Source organism: Hyaena hyaena, unplaced genomic scaffold, assembly GCF_003009895.1.
Source record: "Hyaena hyaena isolate Hyena2069 unplaced genomic scaffold, ASM300989v1 scaffold_572, whole genome shotgun sequence".
In the NCBI taxonomy this organism is placed as follows: domain Eukaryota; kingdom Metazoa; phylum Chordata; class Mammalia; order Carnivora; family Hyaenidae; genus Hyaena; species Hyaena hyaena.
The window spans coordinates 179,327-197,473 of record NW_024081210.1 but is presented as its reverse complement, the minus strand read 5'-3'; the positions used below and the strand labels follow the sequence as shown (position 1 = coordinate 197,473).

At 38.3% G+C, this 18,147-nt stretch overlaps 2 protein-coding genes across 4 annotated transcripts in view; both read left to right on the top strand.

Moving 5' to 3' along the window:
- LOC120248277 (tomoregulin-1) overlaps positions 1-8,732 on the top strand; it is a 124,112-nt gene extending 115,380 nt beyond the window's left edge. For all 3 annotated transcript variants that reach the window (XM_039256565.1, XM_039256562.1, XM_039256563.1), the window contains exons 9-10: positions 4,008-4,166; positions 7,669-8,732. In XM_039256565.1, coding sequence (XP_039112496.1) covers positions 4,008-4,166; positions 7,669-7,753 — 244 coding nt within the window. In that variant the 3' untranslated portion in view covers positions 7,754-8,732. The remainder of the gene's footprint in view (positions 1-4,007; positions 4,167-7,668) is intronic.
- On the top strand, positions 8,020-17,774 carry CAVIN4 (caveolae associated protein 4). The gene is made up of 3 exons (XM_039256566.1): positions 8,020-8,108; positions 9,255-9,710; positions 16,535-17,774. Exons 2-3 carry the CDS (start codon positions 9,303-9,305, stop codon positions 17,210-17,212), a joined length of 1,086 nt encoding a protein of 361 aa, XP_039112497.1. The 5' UTR covers positions 8,020-8,108; positions 9,255-9,302; the 3' UTR covers positions 17,213-17,774.
- The last annotated feature ends 373 nt before the right edge of the window (positions 17,775-18,147 follow it).

Sequence of the window (18,147 nt, the reverse complement as noted above, 5' to 3'; positions counted from 1 at the left end):
GCTGTTCACGACCTGGTCAAGGGCACTTAACTGATTGAGCCACCCATGCATCCCGAGATGAAGACTTTTCAAATGAAAGTCAGTTCATGTCATTTCTCTGCTAAAACCCTCCCAGTGGCTCCTCTATCTCATTGAGTGCAGAAGCCCTATGCAGTTTGGCCTTTTCACCTCTCTGCCTTGTTCCTCTGCTTCCCTTCTGCTTGCTTACTCCACTCCAGCCATGCTTGCTTTTCTTGGACATGGGCATGTGCTCATGCTCCCTCCTCAGGGTCTTTGCACTGACTCTTCCTTTATCTGATATGTTCTCCTTCCCGTTGTCCACATGGCAGAGTCCCTCATCTCTCTCACATCCTCACTCACATGTCACCTTTTTAATGAAGCCTACCCAGACCATCTTGTTTAAAAGTTGCCACTCTCTCTTCCTGGCCTATAACTGGCACTCATAATTTCCCTTAACTAACTCTTTTCTCTCTCTTTGTGTAGTACATATCACCTTCTAACATAACCATTTAATTTACTTCTCATGTTTATTGACCCTCCCTCCCCCAACTGGAGGTTAACCAGGCCAATGATCTTTATTTGTTTTGCTCACTGATATATCCCAAATATCCACAGAACTTGACTCATGTCAGATGTTCAATAAATGGATGAGTGGATGAATCATCACATGAGGTCAAGGTAATGAATGAGATTACTATGGACGGTATGCAGGATGAGAGTGTAGAAAACCAAATGCCTGGATCTGCCTTTAGTCAGTAACAGAAGAAATAGTAATAACCTAGAAGTTGTTATTCCAGATATTTGGAGAGTATAACCCAAAAGTCAGTTGCAGAAAATAATATCCAAGTAGGATTGCCTGAATGATATATGGCCTATACATTCTTTTTGATATTCTGAGTTTAATCTTTGGATTAAGCTAAACTGTCGGAGAGCTGCATATCTGGACACTGTTATAGCTCCCTACGGAACCATTTTTATTTTACTGAGCTTTGACTTTTTGCCATTAGCCTAGCACAAAAGGCATTATTTTTTAAATTTTATAAGGTTTTGTTATATTGTTGAATTTATTACTGCTATATTATTGAGGATGATGTTCTCTGCATCAGAAAGTGCCCTCTTTAAATCAGGACCAATGAGATAAAATCCCCTTGAATCTATTATTAGTAGTAACTATGATTCTTTTGAACAACTGGTTTGATTTTATTTTATGGAGATTGCACTTTATGTTAATAATCTTCCCATTTTTACCCATTTATTCTTTTTTTAAAACCAGTGATTTTTAGTATTTAGTTTTCTTTTCACAGCTTTGCAGTCACCACAATCAATTTTAGAACATTTCATAACCCGCAGAAGAAACTACGTTCTTTAGTTATTACTCTCAAATCACCCTGTCTGCCCCCTTTAGTCTTAGACAGCCACTAATCTGTTTTGTCTTTATAGATCTTCCTGTTTGGGACATTTCATTTAAGTGGACTTGTATAACTTAGTCTTCTGTGTCTGGTTTCTTTCACTGAGCATAATGTTTTCAGGATTTATCCATGTTTTAGCATGTCAGTACTTTGTTCCTTATAATACCACATTTTGTAATCTGCTTACCAATTGATGAATATTTGGATTATTCCCACTTTTTGGCTATTAATGAATAATGGTGCCCTGAATAATTGTTTGCAAGTTTTTGTGTGGACTTGTGTTAATTTCAGTGGGGCAAGTGTACAGGAGTGGAATTGCTAGGCAAAATAGTAACTCTGTGTTTAACTTTTGGGGAACTGCCGGACTGTTTTCAAAAGTGGCTTTGCCATTTTTCATTCCCTACAGAATCCTCATCAACAGTTATTATCTGACTTTTTGATTCTGGCCATTCCAGTGGATATGAAGTGTGGTATCTTCTTGTGGTTTTGATTTGCATTTCCATGATGACTAATGATGTTGGTATCTTTTCATGTGCTTTTTGCCATTTGTATATCTTGTTTGGAAAAATGTTTATTCAGATCTTTTTGCTTATTTTGTAATTTTTTTCCTTTTTGTTAATGAGTTTGTAAGAGTTTTTAAAATATATTCTAGATACAAGTCTCTTATAAAAATACAATTTGCAAAAATGTTCTGTTCTTTTGGATGTCTTTTTGCTTTCTTGATAGTGCCTTTAAACACAAAAAAGATTTTAATTTAATCCAGTTTAACTTTTTGTTGTTTGTGCTTTTAGTATCATATCTAAGAAATCATTGCCTGATCGAGATTATATTTACTTTTTTTTTCCTAAGAGTTTTATAGTTTTAGCTGTTACTTTTAACGTTTATTTTTTGAGAGACAGAGACAGAGACAGACAGAGCATGAGTGGACGAAGGGCAGAGAGAGAGGGAGATACAGAGTCAGAAACAGGTTCCAGGCTCTGAGTTTGTCAGCATAGAGACCAATGCACGGCTCAAATTGCCAGACCAAGAGATCATGACCCAAGTTGAAGTCGGACGTTCAGCCGACTGAGCCACCCAGGCGCCCCTATGGTTTTAACTGTTGCCTTTAGATCTGTAATCCATTTTGAATTACTTTTTGTGATGTTGTGAAGAAGAGGTCCAACTTCATTCTTTCGCATGTGGATGTCCAGTTGTCCCAGCAGCTTTGGTGGAGAGATTAGTTTTTCTTACTGAATTGTCTTAGTGCCCTTGTCAGAGATCAGCTGACCATAGATGTATGGGTGTATTTCAGGGCTCTCAGTTCTGTTCCATGATCTATAAATCTACCTTACTACTTTGTTTTTGTTTTTGTGTTTTTGTCTGCTTGTAAACTTAGAGCCCAAATTTTCTGGCAGGTGTGTAGGAACCTCAGGGAAGGGAGGAGTGGACTCACACCATCCCTACTCCTGGGTTTATGTGTACTCTATTTATACATTTCACTCTATCAGCTAAAAAGTGAAATTTGTTAAATATCTTAAATGTTTCCCCATGTCAAATTATTATCATCAGTTGATGTTGTTGCCTTTTTATTTACTTGAAATTCAGATAATTTCTAAGATTAGCAGCTACTTGGCTGCTTGGCTTGCTTTTGTCATTAATAACTTATTTTTCTTTTCCCCTTGCATCTTTAATGATTATATTTATGTACCCAAAAAATGTGTTGAATATAATTTGGCGCAATTTTCAGAGAACTGTAAATGTTTATACCTATTTATTTGGTCATCCCATTTCCAAGTACCTAGCCTAAGGAGTAACATTAAATATAGAAATGTGCACACTCACCAACGTTTGTCACACCTAATTCATAGTTGTGAAAAATGGAAAGTAGGGGCGCTTAGATGATTCCATTGGTTAAGCATCCAACTCTTAATATCAGCTCAAGTCATGATCTCAAGATCATGGGATTGAGTTCCTCATGGGGCTCCATGCAGAGCATGGAACCCGCTTGGGATTCTTTCTCTCTCTCTGCCCCTCCCCCTTCTCTCAATAAATAAACACCCCAAAAAAAGGAAATAGCTGGCATGTCTTAGAGTGAGAAATCAATGTTAGTTCTATTATAGCCAGTGAATATACTATTATGTACCGTTTTTTTTTTGAGAGAGAGAGCATGTACTTGTTCGAGTGGGGTAGGCGCAGAGAGAGAACGAGAGAGGGAGAAACCCACGTGGGCTCCACACCCAGTGCAGAGCCTGATGTGGGGCTTAATCCCATGACCCTGAGATTATCATTGGAGCTAAAATCAAGAGTTGGACTCTTAACTGACTGAGCCACCAGGCCCCCTTCATGTATCTATTTTTTAAAGGAAGGGAATAAAGACCATTTAGCAACTTTAAAATTAATGTCCTGTAATGATAGGTGAAAGAAGCACTGTGTGAAATAGACATTGAGTTAGAGTTTAAGGAAATACACAGATGGCAATTTTTTTTTTCAGAGTGGGAAAACACCTGATTTGTTATTTTTGTATAAATTTATTATTCTTTGATATGTTTTTACTTTTAAAACCTAGTAATTACTGAAATTTATAATTCTCATAGGAATCTTTTCTCCTCCCCTTTTCAGATGTGAATCTGGTTACACTGGACAGCACTGTGAAAAGACGGACTTTAGTATTCTCTATGTTGTGCCAAGTAGGCAAAAGCTCACTCATGTTCTTATTGCAGCAATTATTGGAGCTGTTCAGATTGCTATTATAGTAGCGATTGTCATGTGCATAACAAGGTAGGTAGTGGCCTAAGAAATACCAACCTTAAATTAGAGGTGGATAGCTGTTAAATTAAAGAAGAACCTTGAAGCACACAGAAATGATAGGGGCTTTAAGTGTTATGGTCTATTAGGAAAAAATCCTAGGATCAGTTCCCTAAGGGTTTCTACGTAGGTCTGACCTCTCCTTATCTTGCTTCTTTAGAGTATTGAGAAGAACTCATTCTCAGAGTTAACAGGTATAGCTGGGCAGCAGGCAGAGGGAGCATGATAATATTCAGTGACATAAAGAATGTAGGGATCTTAGAACTACATTCTGGGATGATGACTGTAGTAGCAGAATGGGTTGCACATGCACAGAAGGGCATTCCCAAATTTTTAAAGCCCTGATGAACTGCACGTGTTTTATGCCCTAAGAATATACTTTATCCATAATAAATATAATAAGAAAGGAAGAAATCAGAGATCAAAGAAAACTGACATCATTGTTAAGACATCATTGTCTTAACATTACTTCATTTTCTAGAACACAACCATAGTAATCTTTAAAATTCTCCATCATAACAAAAGCCATTGACATTTATCATAATTAAACTCAAAATTAAAGGAAATACTTAGATTGCAACAGGCAAAAAATGGGTATTTTCCAAACTGAGTGGAAATGCAGAAATCAGAAATGAACTGGACCCAAGGACAGCGAAATCCAGTTCATATTGTCTGTCTGCTTCCCAGTGTCCTGTCTTTTTTGTCTTGCTTGGCTGTTCCTATCTCCTTTAAGATTTGGTTCAGAAGTTCCATAAACATCATTTCTGTACTCGTCTGCATTATTCTGGGCAGAGGATCGGAGCATATCAAGTACGATATTGGCAGGCCATAATGGATTTATAGCTCTTCTATCCAAGGTCTGGATAGAAGCCAGACCTTCACTAGTCTCAGCCATCTGGAGCTGAGATGATAAATCTAGAAATGATAAAAAATGTTCTCTGAATAACAGGTATTTTTCATAAAATTCAAACGCTAAAATCAGTGGACTTTATTCCACTGAACAGATGATCTGCCCTTAGGCAAGACTACTGAGTATAAAATTGGGCAGTAGGAAAAAAAAATGGGTGGTAGATTAAAATTGGGATAATAGTATAAAAAATAATGAGAGCAGAAAGGGAAAATAGAAAAAAAAGAACCCATGTAACAGCAGGGCTGCCTGTGGCCATTTAATATAGGCTTAGAGGTTAAGTAGTTTGTCTGTGGTCATCCCGCTATAAGTGGAAGCGCTGGATTTGGATTCAGTGCTGCCTGATTTCTAAACCATTCCTCTTTCCACTGAACCATCAGGAGGAGGTTCTAGGTTGGGTCATCTCAGGAAATACATTTGCCAAGTATGACCATTGCTTGCTTGCAAGGTTCAAACCTAATTTTGTTAGAGGGACAGGGCTTTTGAACAGAGTGGTGGTGGGGAGGAATGACTTGATATGAATCATTTCTTTAGAGCATTAATCTGGGTGTCATCTATAAAATTTCACTGGAGGAGAGAAAATGTGATGTCAGGGGAACTATTTAGGACATTATTCGAGTAAAGTAGAAGTGGAGTAATGAATTATTTGGAGGGTGAAAGAAGATAAAGATGAGGGATGTTTTTGAGACCTGGTGATGGTGTCATCTTTAAGAAGATCAAAGGATGTTTAAGTTAGCAGGAAGCAGCTTTGAGTCAGTGCCTTCAATTCTAAAGAGGTGAGGAGACCGAAGGCTTGGATGGGGGAATACCTTTCTCAAGATACTTAAGCCCTTTACAAATCCCAGTCCAGCCTTTTATCCTGTTCTATGCTTCTGTTCTCAGTGTGCTACAATCTTCTGAATTCTAATTCTACTAAATTAAAATTACCTGACAGGTAGTTTTCAAGTTAGTGCCCTCAAGTTTATATCCCAAATCCATGTGCTCCCTTTACAGACACTTTAGACATCACGGTGTTTTTATGACTGTGTTATAGTGTCTTTTACTGCCCACTGTCTCTGTTACTGAAGGATCATCTCTTTGAATTTATCATACATGTCTCCTCATTGAGGCTTGTCTTTTTATTGTGGTGTTGTCTCCCCTCAAATGTTTTGCTCTCTTGAATTTAGAATATTATAATTATGTACTTGGACTTAGCTCCACTGAATTTTTAAGGAGTGCCTCTCCCACACAGTCCATTACGGGACAGCTGTTCACTTATCCCATGGTGGCTGTTACATGTGAGGAATCTTCCATTAAAAGGATGTTCCCACTGACTCACTTATCAAGACTGCATGAGTAAAATTTTCTTCTTTTATGCTTGGAATCTTTTATGTTTTTAGACTCCTCCAATGACAGTAGCAGGAACCTCAAAAATCATCCTAGCCAAATACCTTTATTTTATAAATGACAAAACCATGGCCCTGTGAAGTTGGAACTTTTCCAAGGTCATGGTGAGTTGGTGACAGTTAAAGAGGTTTGTTTGCCCTCTTAACCATGAAATGGACATGATTTCATCACTCTCTACCTCAAAGTGTTTTTATGAGGATTAGTGAAATAAAATTTGCAAAAATAGCATATAAAATTAAAGTGTTACCATCAAGGCGTTTAAGTCAAGGCTAAGCAGTGCTCTTTGAAACTGAATTAGAAACAGAGAACTTTAGGAGTATTCCTGGTCACAAGACTTTCTTTCCATTAGATTATAAATTCCTTGCTGGCAGAGATTTTAGAGGTTGGTACAACTTTTAATATTTCATATGTAGGAAAAGGAGATTGCACAGCTAGTTTTTACTGGAGCCCAAACTCAGAATTCCCAGAATTCATCCCAGTGCCTTTGTTCCACACTGTATCCCATAGCACTTTGTGCCTAGTCAGGCTCATATGTTTGCATTCTGGTGGGCAGCCACAAGGGCAGTTACAGCACAGTGAGATGGATGCCCCCACGGAGAAGCATGTACAGTAAAGTGAAAACAGAGTCCAAGACTATCCCCTATCTCTAGCCTGACAGTTCTTTGTTGGGTTCTGTGGTTTGCCCAAGCAGGGTGCAGAAAGACTTCTTTTGAGTCCTTGTCTAAAATCACTAACCATTTCCTGTGTATTCATATCTGAGGTTAATACGCAACTTCTTCCTGATTACTCCTTCGTCCAAGCTGTTCTTGTCACTTTGGGGGTGTCATAATGCTCAGAAGAAGTACGTGGGTCAGGATCCTTTCTGCTATCCTAGGTTTATGTGATAAGTCACCGCAGCTAGGGAGTTGTTAGGCCAGAAGGAGGGCAGGGAAATGCATCTGCAGCAGTGGAGACACAGCAGTGGGCTTTGCTTGTACTCACGCCCGCATCCTGCAGCTGCCCTCTCGCCCCCCAGCTGTGGAGGGAAGACGGCAGTCTGACATGTCGGTCCTCGGCTTGGCTTGCATCAAATAGCATCCTGTTTCCCAATAAGGCTTTATGTGTGAAATGTGTATTACTTTGGAAACATTTGAAATATCTTAAGCCAAATGACCTTTTTCTCTACTCTTTTTAACTCAACAGAAAATGCCCTAAAAACAACAGAGGACGGCGACAGAAGCAAAACCTAGGTCATTTTACTTCAGATACGTCATCCAGAATGGTTTAAACCCGTGACTTTTATATGTACACTGACCATGTGATGTACATTTATTATGTCTTTTTTTAAAGAATGGAAATATTTATTTCAGAGGCCTTATTTTTGGACATTTTTAGTGTAGTACTGTTGGCTCGTATTTAGAATATTCAGCTACAACAGTTTTGGACTGTTTCGTAGTCTTTGTTTTATGTTTTTAAATACAGAAATTGATTTCACAAATTTATACCACATGGTAATTCTAAGACTTGTTCTTTACCCATGGAATGTAATATTTTTGCAAAGATGGACCACTTCACAAATGGTTATAAAGTCATACCCACTTCTTCCACAATGACCACAACAAATGACCAAGCATGAACTAAAGGTAAAGATGTTTACAGATTACTTTTCTTACAAAAAAGGATAAAAAATCTAGAAGACACTGTGTTTAAATAGACATTTAAATGTTTTTGAGATTTAGTAACTGATTTTTTAGACACTGCCTATCTATCGCATGAACTGTAAAGCTGTGTGTGTTAGATGTAAAATATTTATAAGCTGTATGAATTGGAATTTGATGATTCCTCTCTTTGAAAATATAATTCTGGTAATTTGGAAAGATACCTGGTAGCAAAGATGGAACAGATCCCTGAGAAGTAGATTTAGGTATTGTGAAAATGGTTTAACAAACAGATTGGAATAAAGCCTTCTCTATATCAGTTAAACTACTTTAATACACATTCATTTTTAAGAAAATATTTGTTTTAACATAAATAAACAAATTGTATCAGTGTTTGTGAATAAAATGCAAAAATGATTGTTAACGATGGGTGCTCTTAAAGTGAGCTTAAAAATTATCTAAGACCTCTATCCAAATTTGTCCTATAGTAATAGCTATATTAATAGATTGTTGGTGTTTAAAGATCTGAAGTGTGAGTAGAATGTATTCAGCTGTTTAACATGTAGTTTAGATAATCAGAAGTATGCATGTAGAATTTAAGAATATGTTCAAAGTTAAATATTAATTTTAATATTTGGTTTGGAAAAGCATGTTATAATATAATGTTTTCACTATATGGCCTCTGTTTTGGTGTGTTTATTTTACTACATTCTTTGATATTGATATATTGGTACATTTAATATGTGAAATAAGTACAAAAAGATTTCAATTCAAAACTTCCCTTTGCTTTTACAAATACTGCTTCAAATTATTTAAAGGCAAAAGCTTCCCTAAGTATTTAGTATTTGCTTTTTTTGGTCATTTGGCTTCTAGGCTTAATATTAGTAACATGGCGGCTTCAGGGAACTTTTTTTTAAAGCTTTCCTCCTCTCCACACAGTCTTATTTGAGTCCATTAGTCAGTCACCAAGCATGTTTGGAACAGTACCCAGTGATCTGCAAGGGTTCATATTGCAGAACAGTCACGTGTGGGTATTTGTAGTTATAAATACTTGACCAGTCTCCAGGGGTGGGGTTTCCAACCCTTTAAACAACCCTGTTGCCTGTTATCAAGCTAACTTTTTGCTCTTAGTGCCAGAATTGATTGTGGTGGGACATCTTTCACTGAGAAATAAGTAAAATGGAACATAATGGGTCTGCTTCAAATGCTGATAAAACCCATCAGAATCGCCTCTCGAGTGTTACAGAAGATGAAGACCAAGACGCTGCTCTTACCATTGTGACCGTGCTGGACAAAGTAGCCACCATCGTGGACAGTGTGCAGGCAAGCCAGAAGAGACTAGAGGAGAGACACAGAGACATGGAAAATGCCATAAAATCTGTCCAGATTGACCTGTTGAAGTTTTCCCAGTCACACAGCAATACAGGCTACGTCATTAACAAGTTGTTTGAGAAAACTCGAAAAGTCAGTGCTCACATTAAAGACGTGAAGGCCCGGGTGGAGAGGCAGCAAACTCATGTGAGAAAAGTTGAATCCAAGCAAGAGGAAATAATGAAGAAAAACAAATTCCGTGTGGTAATATTCCAGGTAAGCTTGCCACTTGAGTTTTGCTTGATTATCATAAAATCTTACATCCTCGAATTGCCAACCAGTCCTATCAGAAGTTTCCAGCGTCATCTCGTAACTATTGTATATATTCAGAGTGGCGTTCTGTATCAGCAGGAATCTCAGGATAAAGCCATTTCTGTGTTGACTAATATACTATCCTATCAGTATTTTGAGCTTCTCAACCATTTTGTGTAATATGAACTGTGGATCAGAGCTGAGGCTATTTCTTGCCTTTGAAACTTAATATTCGTAAGGCTCCTCCAGCATATTAGCCATATCAGCATGATGCCCTTTCATACATTGAGAATGTTAGTTCTAGAAGAGCTCTAAGAAGCCACTAGTTAAAACACCTAAAAAGAGAAATCGAGAACCAGTAATCCTCAGTGTGGTTTTCCCCCTTCTTATGGAGACCCTCGAAAGCCCTAAACCGTAAAATGTAAACTTTTCAGAATGTTGTTTGTCTGTTGGAATTCTTACATGTGAGAATACGTAAGTCACAATTATAATACGAAAAACTATTTCTTAACAATCGGGCAGTTGTTTCTGTTTCTTATAGTTGTTACACTTTTACGAATATAGGAGTCATAAGTAAATTAAATAAGTAATTGCTTATAAATCTTATGGTCTTTTGGCTTAGCTTATTTAATATAGTAGTTTTTGTGCGGCATTGTGTATTACGCTAAGTTCCTGTATTACTCTGCACTTGGTACTCAATATTTTTTGAAATAGGAACACATCCATGGCAAAATGCATAATATTTATGTTTTAGAACTCTTACAAGTCATAAGGAAAAAGTTGAACTCTCCTCCTGTGGCAGAAAAGTGAGAAAGTCATTATCAGACTGTTCTCAAAAGACAAATGAGAAGAATTCCACTTTTGCCTATTTACATATTTTAATTTATTAAAACATATACCCAGAGTTTAAGGGTACTTTCATACTCTGCTGGTTGGGAATATTTACTGGCATCTCTGGAGGGAAGTTTTGGTAGTATGTTATTAAGAACCTTCGCAAACCTTCTGGCACCAAAATTTCACATCAAAGAATTTTTCTAAGCATAAAATCAGGAATGTGTGTAGGGATGTTCACCAGTGCACATATAATATACAGTGTTATCACACTGTATTTTTAAAATAGATGGATGGCCCTATGCGTAGGAAAAAACCCTAGAAGAGCAAAACCAAAATGAAATAGGAACACAGCTGGATTATGTAGGCAGACATTTGTGAGATACTAAGGTTGTGGGCCACAACTCTCCACAGCATTCTTTATATGTTAGGCAGTTCTCTGTAGCTCTGTTGATGGATACAGTTATACTGGCATGAAAGAATGGTATTTTGGATCTGTTTTTAAGAACCTGTTTTATTTAAGAAGAGGCCAGTCCCAGTGTCCATGTATCTAGATTCGGTACTAGAGAATGAGTTCACCTTCCAAGGACATCAGCGGAAGGGGTTGTGTCGCACCCTTCACTTGCATAGGGCATGCAGGAAGCATCCTTGGTATCAAGCATTTCTCCTGAGAACCTTTATGTGGAGAGTGGGTCATGTGCCAATCAAGATCTAAAAAAGCTAGAGGAAAGAAGTTTCTGAAAAGTTCTAACTGAGCTTTTGAACTTTCGTCAATTGGTCTGTTGACATAATTTTTTTTAATAGTTAAGATTAGTTTTTTTGTTCATCTATTTATTCCCTGAAGCTTGCTATTTTTTTCTGAGCTCCTGTAGTTACTTGAATAAGTAAAAGATAGTAGGTAAAAAGCAACTGAGAGGCACTAATTTAAGTCAGATCTTGTTCCTTGTAAGATATAGTGCTGTGAAGGTTCTATGAAATTAAGTTGTTCAGGGTAAGCAACAGTTTGTCAGTAAGCAGTTGCTATCTTTTATAATGGCAAATAACAATGGATTTGATGATTCATTAGCTGTTAGAACACTATACGGTATTCACATGGTTATTCTTAGTTAAAATTAGTTCTTAGACTTCATTCTCATAGTCAGTATGTCTAAGTGGTTATATTGAGATCACCTGTGCTTCTAAAATTAAAGCTGGAGTAATTTGGCGATTGTATGCTTTCATTTACATTTGGGTTTTTCCTCAAAAAGTTTTCCCTGGTTACATCTTTTGGTGGCAGTCTTTTTTTTTTTTTAATGTTTTATTTTTTTGAGAGAGAGCGAGTGCGAGAGGGTCATAGAGAGAGGGGGACAGAGGATCTGAAGTGGGCAGTGCGCTAACAACAGCAAGTCCAATGTGGGGCTCGAACTCACGAACTGCAAGGTTATGATCTGAGCTGAAGTTGAATGCTCAACCAACTGAGCCACCCAGGCGCCCCTTGGTGGCAATCTTTATTGGCATTTTATTTCCCACAGTTGTATATAGCTGAGCTTTCACCTAATCCTGGACATTTGCATTAAAAAAAATTATCTGCTAATTTTCATCAATTATCATTTCTCCTTAACATACTTCCACTTTGATCACCTTCTCCTGCAAGCCAGCATCTCTTCCATCTCTTACCATCTCTTCCAACAATTTTGCTTACAAACCACATGCCTGCAGTTATCAAGTGAGATATTTGGTGTTTCCCTAGTGATAAGTCCCAGACTTATATATTTAGAAGTTCCCTAGCTATGTTACTTTGATACTCAATCAGGGCCCACTTTACTGTGATAATAGTACTTGTTTTGTTACAAAAATCATCATTTTACCTGGTCTTTTACATAAAAAGAGATATAATAATTATTTGGAAATCAATTGTAACCCAACCTGTAATCTGTAACTATTATTACAGTGTCTTTATCATTAACTCATGGTATCTTTGACTCATAGGAATTGCAACAAATAGATCCATGGAACAAGTACTTTCTCTCACTGTACCTCTGTTTTGTTTTTTTAAGCCTGATTTTGTATAATTTGTGCAATTGAAGAGAAGGGTATGTGATTCCTGAGTTAAGCTATATCTGATTCCTTCACAGCAAGATTGTGAGGGTTTTTCCCCCTACTAAGCAGTAATTATTCTTTGGCTCCTTCCTATTCTAATTATACCTTCTCAGGCCATACCAACCCACTTGGTGTTGCTGAAGCTGCTCCCCGTAGCAGGTGTCAGGAAAGGAGAAGAATAATTTTGCTGCTTTCACTGATTCATCAGAGAGCTATGACACGCCCATCTGCCTTTTCTTCTTTTTTCAAAGCTGCTAGATAGACTCTCCAATCCTGTAGCCAAGGAATTTAATTTTAAGCAAGTATCCAAAGAAATCAGGTTCCCAAGGACCTTCTTGATATCAGGCTGATAGGTTTTGGAATAAACCTGTTTCTTACGTATTTATTAAATTTATTTCATTGAACAGATTTTTAAAAAATCTTTTTTTATGTTTGTTTTTGAGATAGAGAGAGAGAGAGAGAGACAGAGTGTGAATGGGGGAGAGACAGAAAGAGAGGGAGACACAGAATTCGAAGCAGGCCCCAGGCTCTAAGCTGTCAGCGCAGAGCCCAACGTGGGGCTTGAATCCACGACCACGAGGTCATGACCTGAGCTGAAGTCGGACATTCAACCAGCCAAGCCACCCAGGTGCCCCTGATTGAACAGATTTCATTTGGATCCCAAGTAGGAGTATAGTTTCTTTTAGAAATTTTAACTCATGAGGGGCGCCTGGATGGCTCAGTCAGTTAACTGTCAGAGCCTAGAGCCTGCTGTGGATTCTGTATTTCCCTCTCTCTCTGCCTTTCCCCAACTCATGCTCTCTCTCTGCCTCTCGCCTGCTTGCGCTCTTTCTCTCTCAAAAGAAAATAATAAACATTTAGAAAATGATATATGCAAAAACACTATACTGGAAATTCAAAATGGAGATTTTAACTCATGGGTTTCCTTAAAAGTCTCATGATCTTTAAAGTCTTGCCTGTTTAATTCCTAAATAGTGAGTTGGAATTCTTTAGCCGTTGTGTTTCTGGGCTGGTTCCCAAGGGTCTCCAGTGTCTGCCATGTTCCCAAACCCAATCTTCATCCTTACCGTTTGACATGTATGGCATAGCTGGTCCCTCCCTCTCATCTTGAAACTTCTTTTCCCTTGGCTTCCGAGGGTGCTGCTTACTCTCTTGGATTTCTTCTTGCCTCAGTAGCTGATACTTCTTTTTGGCACTTTCTCATCTTTTCTTTCTTATCTACACTTCAAAATCTATTTATCTATATAAAAATTCAAAATCCAAAAATTTCTGAAAATTAAAAATTTTTCATAACATACTGGGTAGCTTGCTGCCTAGGGTTGACCTGAACCCATTTGGTGGCAAAACCTGACCTAAAATAGCACAAGGCTATTTATGTACTCTTTTGGGAGGGGGGTTTGTTTATTTATTTATTTATTTAGAGTGTGTGTGCACGAGTGGGGGAGGGGAAGAGAGGGAGAAAGAGAATCCCAAGCAGGCTCTACACTGTCAGTGCAGAGCCTGATGCAGGGTTTGATTCCACAAACTGTGAGATCATGACCTGAGCTGAAATCAAGAGTTGGATACTTAACTGACTGAGCCACCCAGGTGCTCCTGTTTATACTCTTTGTTCCACCTTAGAGTGAATATTCATATTAATGTCACAAAATTGTTTCTTCCCAAAATCTGACTGGGAATGTAATGTGAAAGATATTTTCCTCAAATCTAAAATATTCTGAATTCTGAAATGTGCCTTGGCCCCAAGGAGTTTGAATAACATTAAGTGTTGTTCCATTCACTCAGTCTCTTGACAGTCTCCTCCATCTGGTCTCATGATTTTTAATTCTTGACATTAATGACTCCAAAATTTATATCTCTAGTCCAGACCTCTTTCCTGAATTGAAAGCTGCCTACTTGACATCTCAGATTTCATCCTTCCCCTCCAGTCTCTTCCTGCTTTCTTCCCCGTGTCAGTTAATGGGAAATCTAACCTTGTACTTGAAAATCATCCTTGACGCTAACACTCCACATCCAAATCCAGCAGTAAGTCCTATTAGCGCCGGCCTTCCCAGTAGATCTGGAATCAGACTGCTTCTTACCACTGCTCTGCCAACACCCGCATGAATCTCTCACTGACATCTCAGTGGTCTACAGCTGTTCTCCTTGCTTCTTATCGTGCCCCGTAGAGCCTATTTTCAGTACAGCAATCCTCTTACAGCATGGGTGAAATCATGCTGCTGTTTTCAAAACTTTTTAAAAGGCTTCCCATCAGACTCAGAATAAGAGCCATGGTCCTTATTATTAGATACAGACCCCTACATGAGCTGGCCCTCCCGCTACCTCTCTCACCTCGTTTCTTCTTCTTCTTGCCCCTCAATCTCTCTGCTCCTGCCACACTGCCTTCCTTGCTGTTTTGGTTTTCCTCTCAGGTATATATGCATTACCGTCAGGTCTAGGCTAGGATGTCATCTTTTCAGTGAAGCTTTTCCAAGCATCCTCTTCAGTCATTGTATATCTCTGTTCCTTACCTTATTTTCCACTTTAGCGCTTACCACCATCCAACAGACTATATATTTAACTTGTTTATATTTCTCTCCACAAGAATATAAGCTCTTTTACTCTGCTTTCTCCACAGGAGGTTCTAAGGTCCTAGAACATTGACTGGTGCATGGTAGGTGCTTAGAAACTATTTGTTGAATGAAGGTCTATGCCCTATTTGATTGAACAGTCATTTAATAACTACTATGTACAAGGCTCTTTGATAGATACTGGGCATAAAACATAAATAAGACACATCACTGCTTTTATTGAACCTATTTAGTGAAGGCCTCAGTATATAAATGAGTAGAGTTTCAATTCAGTTCAAACAATGGTAAGTGTTATAAGCAGAGGTGTGTACATGTCATTCTGGTGTAAATTAGAGAAAGAATTAGCTTCTCGGGGAAAGTTGGGAACTTTTGAAGTGATTCTTGAAGATTTTGTTGACAGCTGAAAAGAGGTGAAAGGCATTAAAGTGAGCAAAAATTTAAAAAAGAAAGAGAAAAGAAAAAGGTAGTAAAAAAGATATGCACCGGCATGGAGGGATGAAAACACTGTGTGTGAGGAGCAGAGAGTGGTTGTGTGTTGCTGGACTGGAAAGAGGGTTTAGCTCTAACTGAAGAGCCTTTTAATCATACTAAAGAACTGTATTCTTTCCTTTGAGTATTGATGAATTACCAAAAGTTTTAAAGTAGAGAAAAGATGTGATCAGAGTTATGCTTTCAAAATATTTCCCAGGAAATACTTAGGTGATGCTTTAGAAGTAGACATATTATTGTACAAGCTCAGGTCTGAGGTGACAGGGACCTGAATTAGGACATTGGTAGAGGCAAGGAGGAAGGAGGAGGGGACTGGAGTTACTAAGCACTGTTATTGAAAGCACTTGGTGACCTGTTGGATATGGGATGACAAAGAGGGGAAATACTGGGGTTGAAGATTCTTAGATTTCTATTTGGGTTGCACCTGGATGGGTGCTGGTGCTGAGAAGCCCAGGAAAAGAAGATGTGGAGAGGATGCTGGGTGGACCTTAATTTTTGGACATGTTAAGTGTGAGTTGTCCCTGTTACATCCGGGTGAAGTCTGTCAATTAGAATTGTGTCTTCATCTTAGGAGAAGAGGAGAGGTGAAGATAAAATATTTGTGAGTTTGCTTATGTTTGGATCTGAATACAGAAGAGTGGGTCAGTTTGCTCTGATTGAGCTTGGGAGATAAAGCGAAACAGGACACACAGAGAGAAACCCTGCGAAATATCAACAGTTAAGGAGCAACAGAAGGTGAACAGCCCAGGGAGGAGATTGGAAAGGCATGGCCAGAAGGTAAAAGAGCTGATGTCTAACATGCTTTCTTTTTCTCTCCTTCAGGAGGAGATTCGATGTCCGACATCCCTGTCTATTGTTAAAGACAGAAACCTAACTGAGAATCAGGAGGCTGAAGATGAAGTCTTTGACCCTCCAGTAGATCTGTCTTCAGATGAAGAGTATTATGTTGAAGAAAGCAGATCTGCCAGGCTTAGAAAGTCAGGCAAGGAGCGCATTGATAATATCAAAAAGGCATTTTCCAAAGAAAACATGCAGAAGACGCGGCAGAATTTTGACAAGAAAGTGAACAGAATTAGAACTAGAATAGTGACCCCGGAGAGGAGAGAAAAGTTAAGGCAGTCGGGAGAAAGGTTAAGGCAGTCGGGAGAGAGGCTGAAACAGTCAGGGGAAAGGTTTAAGAAATCCATTTCTAATGCAGCTCCCTCAAGGGAAGCTTTTAAGATGCGTAGCCTGCGGAAAGCTAAAGACCAAACTGTTGCTGAAGATGCAGAAGAGGTCAGGGAGATGGGTGTGGACATCATTGCCAGGAGCGAGTCTCTGGGCCCCATCACTGAGCTCTACACTGATGAGCTCAGTGAAACAGACCGTGAGGAGACCAGGGTGGTGTATCCTCCCACAGAAGGAGGGGAGGTCTCAACCCCCGAGCCTTTAAAAGTTACTTTTAAACCCCAGGTGAAAGTGGAAGATGACGAATCTCTTCTGTTAGATTTAAAGCAGTAATCATAAAGAAGAACTAAGTATATTATAAGTATACATCTCTTTAATCACAAGGTTCTAGTTTAATAGCATAGCCACTTACATTGATGACATAGTCATTTACATTTATAAAATAGTGTAGTCATTTACATTTACTTTTGGGAAAACATGAATGATATAGCTGGTTTCATTTCTGATGTTTAAAATCTTAAAAATAACACAAATATTCTATACATTTCCTTATAATTTCCTTGGGAATTCTTTTTTTCTCCTCTGGGCTAACAACTTTTCCTTTTGTGTCATTCTCAAGGCAGCTGTGGATTTTTAAGTTCCTTTCTCTTGCCCAGCAGAAAAATAGTTTCCTAGTGAGGGCCAGTTATGTATTTGTTGTCTAAAACAAGTGAAGGGGTAAATTTCTGACTATCATTTGCAAGTGAACTCTCAATTTTGGCCTAGATTGATGATGTCGCCAAGCTCCAAGAGGAATAACCCACGTGTGGATTATATCATCCATATGTTCAAATAGATTCATTAGTAAATTAGTAGTCATACCTCTTTTTGATGCTTTTGCATTAAAAAAATAAAGTTCTGGACTTGTGCATTTGGTTCTGGCATTTTACCTTTGCTTATAGCAAGTTACTTGGCAAGTCATCAGTAAAATGGAGTGGTTTTGTCTATCCCATGTCAGACTGTTGTGTGAAGATCAAAGGAAATGTTATACATTCTGGGGGAACAAGGAGCACATCCAGAGAAAACAAACCCCACTGGTTCCTCAGAAACAGAATCGAAATAATTACACCTTCTGAAAAAGACTTGAGCTCCATGTATGGAGGACCTAGGTTGGACAGAACCTAAAGCTGGTCTTCAGAAGCCTTTTTACAGAATCTGGAATGGAAAAACATAAATGTTTGGGTGACATCTTTTCATCAAAGATTAAAATCAGACCTTGGGTTTGAGTA